Here is a 13,583-nt window from a genome sequence, read left to right on the forward strand (position 1 = left end):
GACCGGGGGTTAATAGCAATGGGCTTTGCCATTACTATTGCACCTGAAGTAGATAAACCTGAAACTGTTTATGCTGGCCAGAACAAACAAAAAAAGGATCTGATTTAATCTCTTGCAAAATATCTCTTGGATAATATTTTTCTGATGCAACTGAAAGTTTGTAATACAGCACTTTTCATACTACTGTCTCCTTTAAATGAATCACTTATGTTGTATTATTCCTCTTTTGTAAGTTGCTTTGGATGAAAGCATCTGCCAAATGAATAAATGTAAATAACAGTGTAAACACTCAGTCCTAAAAATTGGATTTTAAAAACAAATGTATGTGCTGTGTGAACAATGTCTAATGTAAATCTATATACAAATAGGTGCACATTTGAAGCTCATTTTAGACGTTCGTTTTCTGTAGGTGTCGATTTAGTCAAATGCTCCATCCCATCTTTGAGGAGGCGTCGAATATAGTGCGAGAGGAATATCCAGACCCTACACAGGTGGTGTTCGCCCGGGTGGACTGCGACCAGCACTGTGAGTTTACACACACACACACACACACACACACACACACACACACACATTGGTTTAGCCTTTGAGATAAAGCAAATTAAACAGAATTATTGATGTCTTGTAAAATGTTTGATGGTTAAATGACAAAACTGCATCTTCTGTGAAGTCAAGGTGGCTCAGAGATACCCCACAGCGTGGGTGTGTGTGCAGTATGTGTGTGTGTTTGAGAGAGAGACGGCGCACGTCTGATTCCAGCCAATCGGTTTTGGGGTATTTACCCCCCACAGTGGTTGACTTTCATGTCTTGGCCCCTCCCCCTTTTCTTCTTGCACACTCTCTCAGTCTCCTTTCTCTACTTCTTTCTTTAGTTTGCTAAATTAATAAATGTAAATGTAGTTCTTTCTCAGTCTCTTTTCATCTTTGCTCTGTATCCAAACCTCAGTCTGTCTGTCTGTGAAATTAGACTAACCACAATCCTTGTAAATATATATATATATATATATATATATATATATATATATTAGTTTTTTGCATCAATTATTAAATAGTACTAATTGATGCAGAAATATTTTATTAATCGTTTTTATGTAAGTTTTCTAGAAATAAATTAAAAGGAATCCTTATGCAATATGAGTAATGCTTTTTTGATGTGATCATTACTTATGGTTGTATTTTTAAATAAAGTATGGTCATAATTTTGTGCTCCTGGAACATAATTTGGGTCTGAATGGGTTAAGATATGCTATGTTTCTTAAAGCTGATATAGCACAGCGCTACAGGATAAGCAAATACCCCACACTGAAGCTGTTCAGGAACGGAATGATGATGAAGCGAGAATACAGGGGTCAAAGGTCAGTGACCGCAATTGCTGATTTCATCCATCAGCAGAGAGTGGATCCAATCAAAGAGATGGAGAATCTTGAAGAGACAAGCACTTTAGATGTAAGTAAAACATTTCACAGTAGGTATCTACAAGATTAATGCTGCTCAGAGGAGATCAATGCTATATTATCTTAATTTCCTTTGTCTTTACATGTCAGAGGAGTAAACGCACCATCATTGGTTACTTTGAGCAAAAGGACTCTGATAACTACCGTACTTATGAGAAAGTGGCCAACATCCTGAGAGATGACTGCGTTTTCCTGGCAGCTTTTGGGTAGGAGAACCGAGACACTCAGACACCATAGGGCCTTTCCCACTGGTGGTACTAAAGCCTGTTTTAGGTACTTTTCCCTGGGACTAGAGCTTTTCGTCACTTTCGCACCTAATCAAATCAAAATAAAATCACTTTATTGTCACACAGCCATATACACAAGTGCAATGGTGTGTGAAATTCTTGGGTGCAGTTCCGATCAACATAGCAGTCGTGACAGTGATGAGACATATACCAATTTACAATAACATCAAATTAACACAACGCAATTTAAACATCTGTTATACATAATTAAACTCGACTTAAAACATCAAATTAACACAACACAATTTAAACATCTGTTATACATAATTACACTCAACTTAAAACATCAAATTAACACAACACAATTTAAACATCTGTTATACATAATTACACAACTTAAAACATCAAATTAACACAACACAATTTAAACATCTGTTATACACAATTACACTCAACAATATACAAATAATAACATACACTGTACAGTATACAATATGCTGTTTTTGTTTTTTGTTTTTTTTTGTTTTGTTTTTTACTATATAGATACTATATAGATACACATTATTCAATAAAAATTAAAATATATATGAAAAAAGTATATATATAGAATGTACAGTATTGTACTGTATTGACATTCAGGCTGTCGGTTGATAGTCAGTTGTTAAGAGAGACAAAATATAATGACAGTAATATAATTTATGACAGTCCGGTGTGAGATAAAAGAGTAATAAAGTGCAGGGCTGATGTATTTTGATCGTGGGAGATCAAGAGTTCAGAAGTCTGATTGCTTGGGGGAAGAAGCTATCATGGAGTCGGCTGGTGCGGGTCCTGATGCTGCGATACCGCCTACCTGATGGTAGCAGTGAGAACAGCCCATGGCTCGGGTGGCTGGAGTCTCTGATGATCCTCCGAGCTTTTTTCACACACCGCCTTGTATATATTTCCTGGAGGGAGGGAAGCTCACCTCCGATGATGTGTTTGGCAGTTCGCACCACCCTTTGCAGTGCTTTGCGGTTGTGGGCAGTGCTATTGCCGTACCAGGCGGAGATACAGCCAGTCAGGATGCTCTCCACAGTGCAGGTGTAGAACCGTGTGAGGATGTGGCGGTTCATTCCAAACTTCCTCAGCCGTCTCAGGAAGAAAAGGCGCTGATGAGCCTTCTTCACAACGACTTCAGTGTGGACGGACCATGTGAGTTCCTCAGTGATGTGGACACCCAGGAACTTGAAGCTGCTGACTCTCTCCACTGGTGCTCCATTGATGGTGATTGGACTGTGTTCTCTGTCTTTTCTCCTGAAGTCCACCACAAGCTCCTTTGTCTTACTGACGTTGAGGGAGAGGTTGTGCTCCTGACACCAGTGTGTCAGAGTGTGCACCTCCTCTCTGTAGGCTGTTTCATCATTGTCAGTGATCAGACCTACCACCGTCGTGTCATCAGCAAACTTAATGATGGCATTGGAGTTATGTGTTGCCACACAGTCATGTGTGTACAGGGAATACAGTAGTGGGCTGAGAACACAGCCCTGTGGGGCTCCAGTGTTGAGGGTCAGTGATGAGGAGATGTTGCTGCCTATTCTAACCACCTGGCGTCTGCTTGACAGGAAGTCCAGGATCCAGCTGCACAGCGAGCTGTTTAAGCCCAGAGCCCGGAGTTTCTCATCTAGCTTGGAGGGCACTATGGTGTTGAATGCTGAGCTGTAGTCTACAAACAGCATTCTCACATAAGTGTTCTTTTTTTCCAGGTGGGAGAGAGCAGTGTGTATTGTAGATGCAATGGCATCATCAGTGGAGCGGTTGTTCCGGTATGCAAACTGCAGCGGGTCAAGATTGAGTGGTAATACAGAGCAGATGTAATCTCTGATTAGTCTCTCAAAACATTTGCTGATGATGGGGGTCAGAGCAACAGGACGCCAGTCATTTAAACAAGTTATTTTCGATTGTTTTGGAACAGGCACAATGGTGGATGTTTTAAAGCATGTGGGGACTACAGACAAAGAGAGGGAAAGGTTGAAAATGTCCGTAAAGACACCAGCCAGCTGGTTCGCGCACGCTCTGATGACGCGGCCCGGAATGCCATCTGGACCCGCGGCTTTGCGGATATTCACCCGTCGGAAGGATCGGGTTACATCCGCTACAGAGACGGAGAGTGAACTAACCTCTGTAGCTTCGGCCGTGAGAGCTCTCTCCGCGAGGGCGGTGTTATTTCCCTCGAAACGAGCATAAAAAGTATTTAGCTCATCCGGTAGAGAGGCAGCGGTGTTCATGGCGGAGTTTTTATTCCCTTTAAAGTCCGTGATGATGTTAATTCCCTGCCACATGCTTCTAGAGTTGGTGGTGTTAAACTGTCCTTCAATCTTACTCCTGTACTGGCGTTTTGCTGTTTTGATAGTTTTTCGGAGGGCATAACTGGCTTGTTTATGCTCCTCCGCGTTCCCGGAATTAAAAGCGGAGGTCCGCACATTAAGTGCCGCGCGAACATCGCTGTTGATCCACGGCTTCTGATTCGGATAGATTCGCACAGTTCTGGTCGGAATCACTTCCTCTACACACGTTCTGATGAAACACATTACGCTATCAGCGTAAAGCTCGATGTCGTCATCAGAGGCGGACCGGAACATCTCCCAGTCCGTGCGATCAAAACAGTCTTGTAGCGTAGAGTCTGATTGGTCCGACCAGCACTGGATCGTTCTGAGGGTGGGTGCTTCCTGTTTCAGTTTCTGCCTGTAAGCGGGCAGAAGCAGAATGGAAGAGTGGTCCGATTTGCCAAATGGTGGGCGGGGGAGGGATTTGTAGCCATCCCGGAACGGAGAGTAGCAATGGTCCAAAACCCGGTCCCCTCGTGTGTTGAAACTAATGTGCTGGTGGTATTTTGGTGCGACTGATTTTAAACTGGCTTTATTAAAGTCCCCGGTCACAATGAACGCGGCCTCAGGGTGCGCGGTTTCCTGCTCACTTATACTCCCATACAGTTCCTTGAGTGCCCGGTCTGTGTCGGCTTGTGGGGGAATGTACACAGCAGTGATAATGACCGCTGTGAATTCCCTCGGTAGCTAGAATGGTCGACACAGAAGCATAAGAAATTCCAGATCAGGAGAACAGAAAGACTTGATGGAATGTACGTTCCTCTGATCACACCAGGATTTGTTGATCATAAAACATACACCACCTCCTCTAGTTTTACCTGAGAGGTCTTTCGCTCTGTCCGCTCGGAGCATGGAGAACCCCGCGGGTTCAATGGCTGAGTCTGGAATCTCCGCAGACATCCAAGTTTCCGTAAGGCAGATAACGCAGCAGTCCCTCGTCTCTCGTTGGAAAGAGATCCGCGCTTTCAGCTCGCAGAGCTTGTTATCCAGAGACTGAACATTTGCCAGTAGAATAGTGGGTAGCGGGGGTCGATTTGCGCGGCGTCTTACTCTGATGAGAACGCCGGCTCTGTTTCCCCTTTTCCTCCTGCGTTTCCGCGGCCGTGCTGCCCAGACAAAGGGCTCCGCTTGCGTGTTTGTAAACAGCGGGTTGGCATTGAGGAATGTGAAGTCCGGTTTACGGTGTGAGATCGCTGAGCCAATGTCCAAAAGTGTTTGTCTGTCGTAGACAATAAGGCAGACAACATCCAAGACAAAAAACATAAGAATTGTAAACAAAACAAACAAACCATTGCTATGTTGTGTCGGAGCTCGCAACGCAGCAGCCATACTCGGCGGAACTATAGTTCCTCAAAGCTCTTTTAGAGGTTATTTTTAGCTCCTAATCCGGGGAAGGTAATTTTTGGGTGTATAGGGACTGTGGGAGGTGCTGCTGTTACTGCGGGAGGTGCTGCTGTTACTGCGTGGTTAATTTGCATCAAGACTCTTTTTTTTTTAAGTCAGTGAGTGAGTATTTCAGTACAATAATTTCTGTTGAGTCATAAAAGCCTTTATTGTGCGTGTTGATAAATAGGTTTATAGTGTATTTTCAACATGATGTCCACTGAGTTCAGCGTGTGCTGCGCGGTTAAACAGTGCTTTCACTGCCTTGTCTCTCCTCTCCCTCTGGCTGTTGCATGGAGCACTGCACGCACGGCTCACGAGCCCAATTTAAACTGTAACCTGAAGACACAGGCTGTGTCTGAAACTGGAAAATGCTGCCTTCAGAGGCTGTATAAGGATGGATGAAGGTAGGATAAAATAAGGTGCCATTTAAACTGTTCAAAGAGTTCCATTCATCCAAAAACACTGTTGTTTAAACCATAAACTGATAAGGCAGCTGCCTACATTTTTCGATGTAGCCAAAGTTCTTTTAAAACAACCCTAAACACACAAAAATGTAGCTCTGATCCTGGCGTCCTCCGTCAGTGTTGTTGATGTTTTTGTTGCTGTTGAAACGCGCGTACAAATAACGTCAGAATAAAAATGGTCGATACTAGATGACGTCACTACGGGGGTTACTTTGTGAGTGCGAATGCAACGGGAAAATTCTCATCGGGTGTCCCATTCCTCGTAACAGTTCTCACCTAGAAAGTTACTGAGGGGAAAAGTACCAGGACATTAGGTGGGAAAGGGCCTAATGTTAAAAGTTATTTTCTTAACTACACTGCACAGTTTTTAATGAGGGTGAAAACACATCAATAAATCACGCTTTCTTTTCCTCTCTTGGCTTTCTCTCTTTCAGAGAGGTGTCTAGGCCAGAGAGGTTCAGTGGTGATAATATTATCTATAAGCCAATAGGAGAGAATTCTCCTGACATGGTTTACATGGGCTCACTCATAAACTTTGACCTCAGCTACGCCTGGGCACAGGACAAGTGTGTGCCCCTAGTCCGAGAAATCACCTTTGAAAATGGAGAGGTACGATTTCCTTTCTCATGATGTCTTTATTGGTACAGTGTGTTCATGTGTAGTATACTAAAGTATATACTTGTTCCATTTTGTTTGCAGTTTGATGTTTGTGTACCTAACAGTTCAGCTGCATGGTGAATTCATCATTTGCATAAGAAAAGTCCCCTCCCCCTCAGTGTACTTTTCCCACACTCGAACCCATCTGACTGTGTGCGTTTCAAGTGTGTTTATGTTTTAAAAAAAAAAGTCTGCATGCCATGTCCTTTAGTGGGTGTGTGGGGGGTTTTTTTCTTCTCAGATTTACTTCAAATACGTCACATGTTTTGAATAACTTTTCAAAGCTTCTGTTTGTGTCGCTTGGTAACTGGGCAGAGTCTCTACAATGTGCTCCTCTGGCCCACCCCTGTCCCACTATGCCAAACGTACATCACCCTGCTGACCTACACACTCTTAAACTTCAGTAATGAACACTTATCGGCACGTGTGTTTGCGTTTGTGTGTGTGAAGGAACTGACGGAGGAAGGCATCCCATTCCTGATTCTCTTCCATCAGACGGATGACACAGAGAGTCTGGAGAACTTTCAGCATGAAGTGGCTCGCCAGCTTGTCAGCGAAAAGGGTATGCACATTAGCGATGAGCTTGAGTACTCGGAAGTGACAGCAATGATCAGTCATGAAAACTCAAGTATTACGTGAATTTTCAACAGCGTTTTCATCTTCAAAACATTTAATTTTTTGATTTCGTGATTGGTTAAGATGGCATTTTGGGCAGTACCTTGCCTTGAGTACCTTGAGTTGGGACAGTAACTATATACGGTGACTTTCGTAAAACACAGGATGCATTTTTAGAAGGAGCGCAACTGATGCAGTGGAACACAAATTAATATTCAGTATGTTTGCATGCACTTTAAAAGTTCGATTTCAGTCAGACTAAAACAATAATTCACCTTTAAAATTCATCTATATAATTTATCATTAACAGACTTTGATAATGCAGTTGTAGCGTGAGGTGTATTTAACACTTCCACAGATGACTTTATATAAACTTGGACGGGCAGATGAAGACTGTTGCTCGACTATGCAAAAACCAGCTATAGCTCTATTATAACTGCACAGTTGAGTGTTGACGCGAAAGTTGACGCATTTTTTTAAATTTGAACTATTTTTTACTTGACGTAGTGCCTAAACTTGGTACTCATGCCACAAGATACCGAAAAACACAGCGAGATGCAATGTAGCGACAAAAGACATCCATGTAACACATTTATAATTGTTGGTTAAAGTCTAGACGGAACTTGCTTCATCGCCCCCTCCATCCCATTCAGAGTACAAGCTGATTTATCTGTCAAGTATTCACACTATTAAAATGTCCACAGAGCGCATCCATTTTTAGTTCAGAGTCGTAGAGCATATTATAAACAAAACAAGCTAAGAACCTTCAAGTTCATGTTTTTCTGCAATGGGAAGTTGGGAACTTTAACTATGACACGTGTGAATTAACTTCTGTCTTATGAATATCTCTCTTCTCTCTCAGGTTCTATCAATTTTCTTCATGCTGATTGTGATAAGTTTAGGCATCCTTTGCTACACATTCAGAAGACCCCCTCTGACTGCCCCATAATTGCCATTGATAGTTTCCGTCACATGTATGTCTTCCCAGAGTTTAGCGACCTAGCGTAAGTATTGCGTTTTTATGTTCTAACATCTGTGTGTTGAATTCAGAGATATTTCCGCCTCCCTTCCTGCAGTTTATCTCTTTTTCCTGACACCTACCAATTAAACAATGATTGTAGACTCCAGTTTAGCCTGTTAATTTAGCAATGCCTGACTGAGAGTTGTTATGTGTGTGTAATAGGAGTGATGTTTCATTTGTGTATTTTTTTTTTTTACCACTTTATTACAGCATCAAAATTATGACACCAGAGGTTGTATATGATAGAAAGCATCATAATTCAGTACATGCTTGATTTCATTTCATAATCTGAGCACTCCGCATATCCCATTATCCAATCTCGTCAGTCTCTGATATAGCTGATAGGCAGAGAATTTAGTGTATCCATAGCATCTCTGACAGTACAAATTATGTCATTACCTTGTTAGACGGCCATGGTTTTGGAGACTGCCGGCCCTCTGGAGGCTCTTATCTGATCAGTCGTTAAATGAATGATGCTGCTCAACATGTTTTCCTGTTTTTGTTGTTGTTTTGATCCTTTAAATGACTGCTGTATGATGCTTTGTACGAACAGGGTTCCAGGAAAGTTGAGGCAGTTTGTATTGGACCTGCACTCAGGAAAGTTGCACAGAGAGTTCCATCACGGGCCCGACCCAACTGACAGCACTCCAGGACAGGTCAGAGTTCACCGAATTTTGTGCACTCCTGCACGGGGAGGGTTCTTTGATTGGTTTTGGTTTGTAATAATGATTTGAGTTGGACTTGCTAGCACTTTTTTTTGTTTTGTCATTTTATTTAATTTTATTTATATGTTTATTTATAGTTTTGTAGTTTGTACTTGTTCCAAGGTTACGAAATTACAAGGTTATGAGTATAAATGCTTTTAATGGAAGTTTTTATTAGAACTGTCAGTATAACATGTTAATTTACTTCAATTAATAATAAATTAAAAAAATGATAAAATTGACAGATTTAATGCCCTTTAAAGGGATAATTTTGCAGTTGTTAAACCTGCTGCTCCACAGCCAAAATATATAGGTTTTATTTGAGTTGTAAGCTTTTGAATTGTATGTGGTGAACGATAAAGACTAGGCACAGCAAAATAATACATTTACAACAACACTGCCCAACAAAGGCAAAAAGCAGTAACTACAGCAACACTGAAACTTGCCTTTACAGTTACTTCATTTTAGTGTGGATTATGCAATTACTGCTGCAATGTTCTTGCTCTTTTTTCTTGATTCTGAGCATAACTGATCCAAACCTGTCTGTCACAGCCTGTCTCATCAACAGAAATACTGACGAAAAGTTGACTAAGGGTATTTTAATTTCATCAACAATAACAAAGATGAAAAAGATGTGTCATGACAATAATCAAAAGATTTTGATTAAAACACAATGTTGACGAAAATACTATGAGGATAAAATAATACTGGAAAATATGGATAATGTACTTATAATAGTTTATAAAGAGTTTATAAAAATAATGCAATTGTGGTATGTTGGGGATTTCCCTGCGTAAACTGAAATCATTCAAATGTATCCTATATTAGATTAATAAGCTATAACAACAATGTAAACATAATATTGCAACTTAGCCTACATCCACACAAACTGTGAAGTGAATCAACAGGTGAACTAAGGTGCTTAGTTATGTGCTATTCAGGATGCGTAACTTGCGTATGTGCTACATGTGGTAAAATGTCCTAAACTTTCAAAAAAAAATTTTTTTCATATTTTTCAGGAGCTTAGGTTTTCAGGGCAGTTTTGTAATATTTACATTGATAAGTCTTTAATATTTTTAATTAATGTTTAAATAATTAAGATGTTTCAATATTTGATGTAAGTTTGGTCTGTCACAGTTTGACATGTTTTGTCTTTTTTGCACACTGTCAACTAAAATTGTCAATTTACTAATGTATCCATAAGACATTAATATTATATGAATGTACAAAATATAAACAATGTTTAAAGGACATTATTGTCAAAAGACACAAAAAAAAAATGTACACTGGTTGTCCTCATTGATACTATACAAATGTAAAATACATCAAAACATGCTATCTAATTTATAAAGGAATTGCTTGATTTTTGTGTTTTTATTTATTTTATTTTATGAATCAGTCGATCTGATCTTAATTGAACACAAGGGCTATTGGTCTGCATCACTGGGCATGAATTGTATATTTGACTGTGTGTGTGTGTGTTCCAATAGCAGGAGACTGGAGAGGTGGCCAGTGATCCCCCAGAGAGTTCGTTCCAGAAGTTGGCCCCCAGTGAGACACGTTACACCATCCTCAGGGACCGGGACGAGCTGTGACATCACAACCACATCAAGACCCAAACCAGAACCCAGCAGTCAGCCACTGCCACTGTCTGCGCAACCTCTATTTTCATAATTTTTATTTTAGATAAAAAAGAAGGTGAACCCCTGAGCATTTTTGGGGTGGGGACGAAGAGGAGCATTTTACTTCTTGTTTTTGGAGCTTGTAAATATGTTTGTGCTCTGTGGGTCAGTCGTGTCTAAATTAACAATAAGATTTTTTTATTTTTTTTTTGGTCTACCAAGTTCCCCTTTTTTGTAGGAAAACATTGGTACATTGGTGGCCCTCTTTGTTGGGAACCTGCATTCATTTGGCTATGGATCGTGCGAGCAAGTGGAATCATGGGAAAATGTAGTCTAAGAACAAATCTGCAGTCAACCTGTGGTGTTTCACTCCATTCTTCAACAGAGTGTGCCCTGTATGGCTGTGTGTGTGCGTGCGTGCGTGTGTGTGCATGTGCACATGTATACATGCGTTACATGTGCTTATTAGTATGTATTTGTATGTACAATAACGTTCCAGACATGTTAAAATTCACACTCACCAAGATCCAGACTCTAGTCTCATATCAGCCCATTCCACCTGGGGGAAGTGATCAGGGGAGGGTTTATGTAAGGGCTGGGTTCAGAGGGGTGGGATTATTTGTAAATCTGTCATATCAAAGGGGAAAAGGAAACCAAAAAAGAAAAGTAAATTAAAAAACATTTTACAAGACTCTATGTTGTTGGTGTATGTTTCATGTCTTCAGATTTTCACTTTTTTCTTTTAGGCTATATCATGTCAATGTATATTACATTACATTGAAAGACATCTTATCAAAAATGTAAAATGAGAATAACTCAAATAACTGTTAAAGTTGTCCTAAATAAGCAAGTTAATTTTATTTCATTTAAAAACCAGTGATATCCAAATGTAAGTAAATAAACCTCTAGGTTTCATAATTGTAATAATAAAGTGGGCATCATCTCAAAAGTTTTAGTAAATATAAATTCTGAAATAAATGTTCTGCCATCATGATCAAAGGTTGAGGAGGAATACTGTAGATCACACAAGTTTTAGGCCATATCCACACTTATCCGTTTAAGTTTGAAAACGGTTTTCAGTTCCCCAAGTCATAATTATGTGGTAAAGGACAGCGTTTTGAAACCCTCCATTTTGGTGTAGGAAAAAAGCTGTTCTAGTGTGGATGAGAGGCATAAATGTAGTGAAATTAATTTTCAACCAAAAATGGATTAGTGTGGATGTGGCCTTAGACTTTATGTATCGTAAACTATGTTAGTACACAATATTGTTTTGTGAGCACTTCGTGATACTTTGCCTGTACGCCAAGATCGAGCTACCCATGCAAACATATTCACCAATCTATGCTGAAGACTGAAATAAAATGGACTTCCTTTTAAAAAGCCACAAATGTGACATGAAGGATGTCTTTTCTCAAAAAGGGCAGGTCTAATAAGATTTTGCCTAAAATGTGTCAAAAGTTATTTAAGCTGTAAAGTTGTTTAAATTGTCATTTTTACAGTCATTTTAGAGTTTGTTGACATTACATGGTCATGGCAACGAAGTTGTAAAATTGGCTATAACGTTACACAGAAAAGGTTAAGTGATTTTATCAAACTAAAATCATGTTTGCATGCATATTGTTTGTCTTGTGACTATACTTTTAAAACAGTGAGTATTTTAACATTCAAAAAAATTGGCCCCCATTCACTTTCACTGAAAGTGCCTCACTGTGACCCAGAGTTGTGTTTTTTTTTTTTTTTTTTTTTAAAGGAGGGGCAAGTCAAAATAAATTTTTGAGGTAATCAATATTATGCCACAAATGCTGTAGATTGAGCTTAATTTCTATTGAACCTGGAATATTCCTTTTAAGTAAATGGTGGATTTAATTTCAATTTAATGATTCCCTAATCTAATGTCTCACCTGTCAAGTATAGAAGTGGCAGCATTAACCCTCTCAGCATAATTTATACAGCCTGAAAGCTTGCCTAATGAATGTAAGAAAACAAAGTCTAATATAATAAACAACTGGTCTTACACTGAATTTGTACACTCATCTGAGTTGATTCAACAATAGACAAATTAACTGCACTTGATGAAGCCATTTGGGTAACCAGTCATACATTTAGAAATACATGGAGAAACTTAGGTAGTTACTCGAAGAGAGCTCACTCAAATATTGATCATATCTTAGAACTCTGAAATATTATAGAATTGAATTAAAAAATGTTCATCAAAGCAAAACCAAACAAAACATCAAGCTAATATAGCCATATTCAATGGCAGAATGTTTATTACTTCTATTATTCAGCAATGCTTCTAAAGGTAATATTTATTTTTCTTTTTTTTTTTTTATCACAGTAGACATGTTTAGGCCACTTAAAATCTGAACAAACCAAGTCTACAAAAGGATTATTTAAGAAAGATATAACTATTTATAGCTATAAAACTATTTATTTTCCAAGGAAGCTGACAGAGTGTAACCATGTTTCCCCCTCTCTCCTTATCTCAAGACATCGAGGATTACCTTTATCATTAGTCACTCCTTTATAGTAAAATGGAAATGATCTGGATTGGGCGTTCAAAGGAGAGAGGGTCTCTGATGTCATATCACCCATCTTCCCACCCACAGCAGGAACCCGTGACATCACAACACCTAAGGATAATACATCACAGCACACCACAGATGGCCAGTCATATTTTCCATTTCAGTGTGCAAGTGTGTGAACAGAATATGGAAAGTGCCGCGCGTCTGACACTCTGGCTTTGTGCAGGTCAGTTGTCTGGGACTTTACCTCCCCGGCAGACAAGCACATGTGCAGCTCAGCACTCGCGCATCACGCACAGGGTGGCTTGCACAAACTGTTAGACAAGACACATTCACTCGTCCCTGTGTAGGGGAAGTCCAGTGTGTTGTGTTATGAGGAAAGCGTGGGGGCCAGTGTGCTTCTCAGACCCGGCTTTGTCTTTGTGAGGGGATCCCCCTGCACACACCCCAAAAAAAACCAAAACCACTTCTAACACGTGAGACCGGGGGCAGGTCAAAGTGAGGCATCAAAGGATAAAAACAATCAGATTTAAAGTTGTTTTTAA

General features: G+C 39.9%; 1 protein-coding gene across 2 annotated transcripts in view; it reads left to right on the forward strand.

The window, feature by feature from the left end:
• The window catches only part of LOC127453006 (endoplasmic reticulum resident protein 44-like), a 32,058-nt gene extending 19,582 nt beyond the window's left edge, over positions 1 to 12,476 (forward strand). Inside the window, exons 4-11 of one of the 2 annotated variants that reach the window (XM_051718982.1) lie at positions 410 to 525; positions 1,262 to 1,446; positions 1,545 to 1,660; positions 6,329 to 6,503; positions 7,002 to 7,113; positions 8,029 to 8,170; positions 8,741 to 8,843; positions 10,385 to 12,476. In XM_051718982.1, the coding sequence (XP_051574942.1) occupies positions 410 to 525; positions 1,262 to 1,446; positions 1,545 to 1,660; positions 6,329 to 6,503; positions 7,002 to 7,113; positions 8,029 to 8,170; positions 8,741 to 8,843; positions 10,385 to 10,486 (1,051 nt within the window). In that variant the 3' untranslated portion in view covers positions 10,487 to 12,476. Of the gene's footprint in view, positions 1 to 409; positions 526 to 1,261; positions 1,447 to 1,544; positions 1,661 to 6,328; positions 6,504 to 7,001; positions 7,114 to 8,028; positions 8,171 to 8,740; positions 8,844 to 10,381 lie in introns of both variants that reach the window. The other variant, XM_051718981.1, reaches the window with a different exon arrangement.
• The last annotated feature ends 1,107 nt before the right edge of the window (positions 12,477 to 13,583 follow it).

The sequence above is a fragment of the Myxocyprinus asiaticus genome, chromosome 15, assembly GCF_019703515.2.
Source record: "Myxocyprinus asiaticus isolate MX2 ecotype Aquarium Trade chromosome 15, UBuf_Myxa_2, whole genome shotgun sequence".
Lineage (NCBI taxonomy): Eukaryota > Metazoa > Chordata > Actinopteri > Cypriniformes > Catostomidae > Myxocyprinus > Myxocyprinus asiaticus.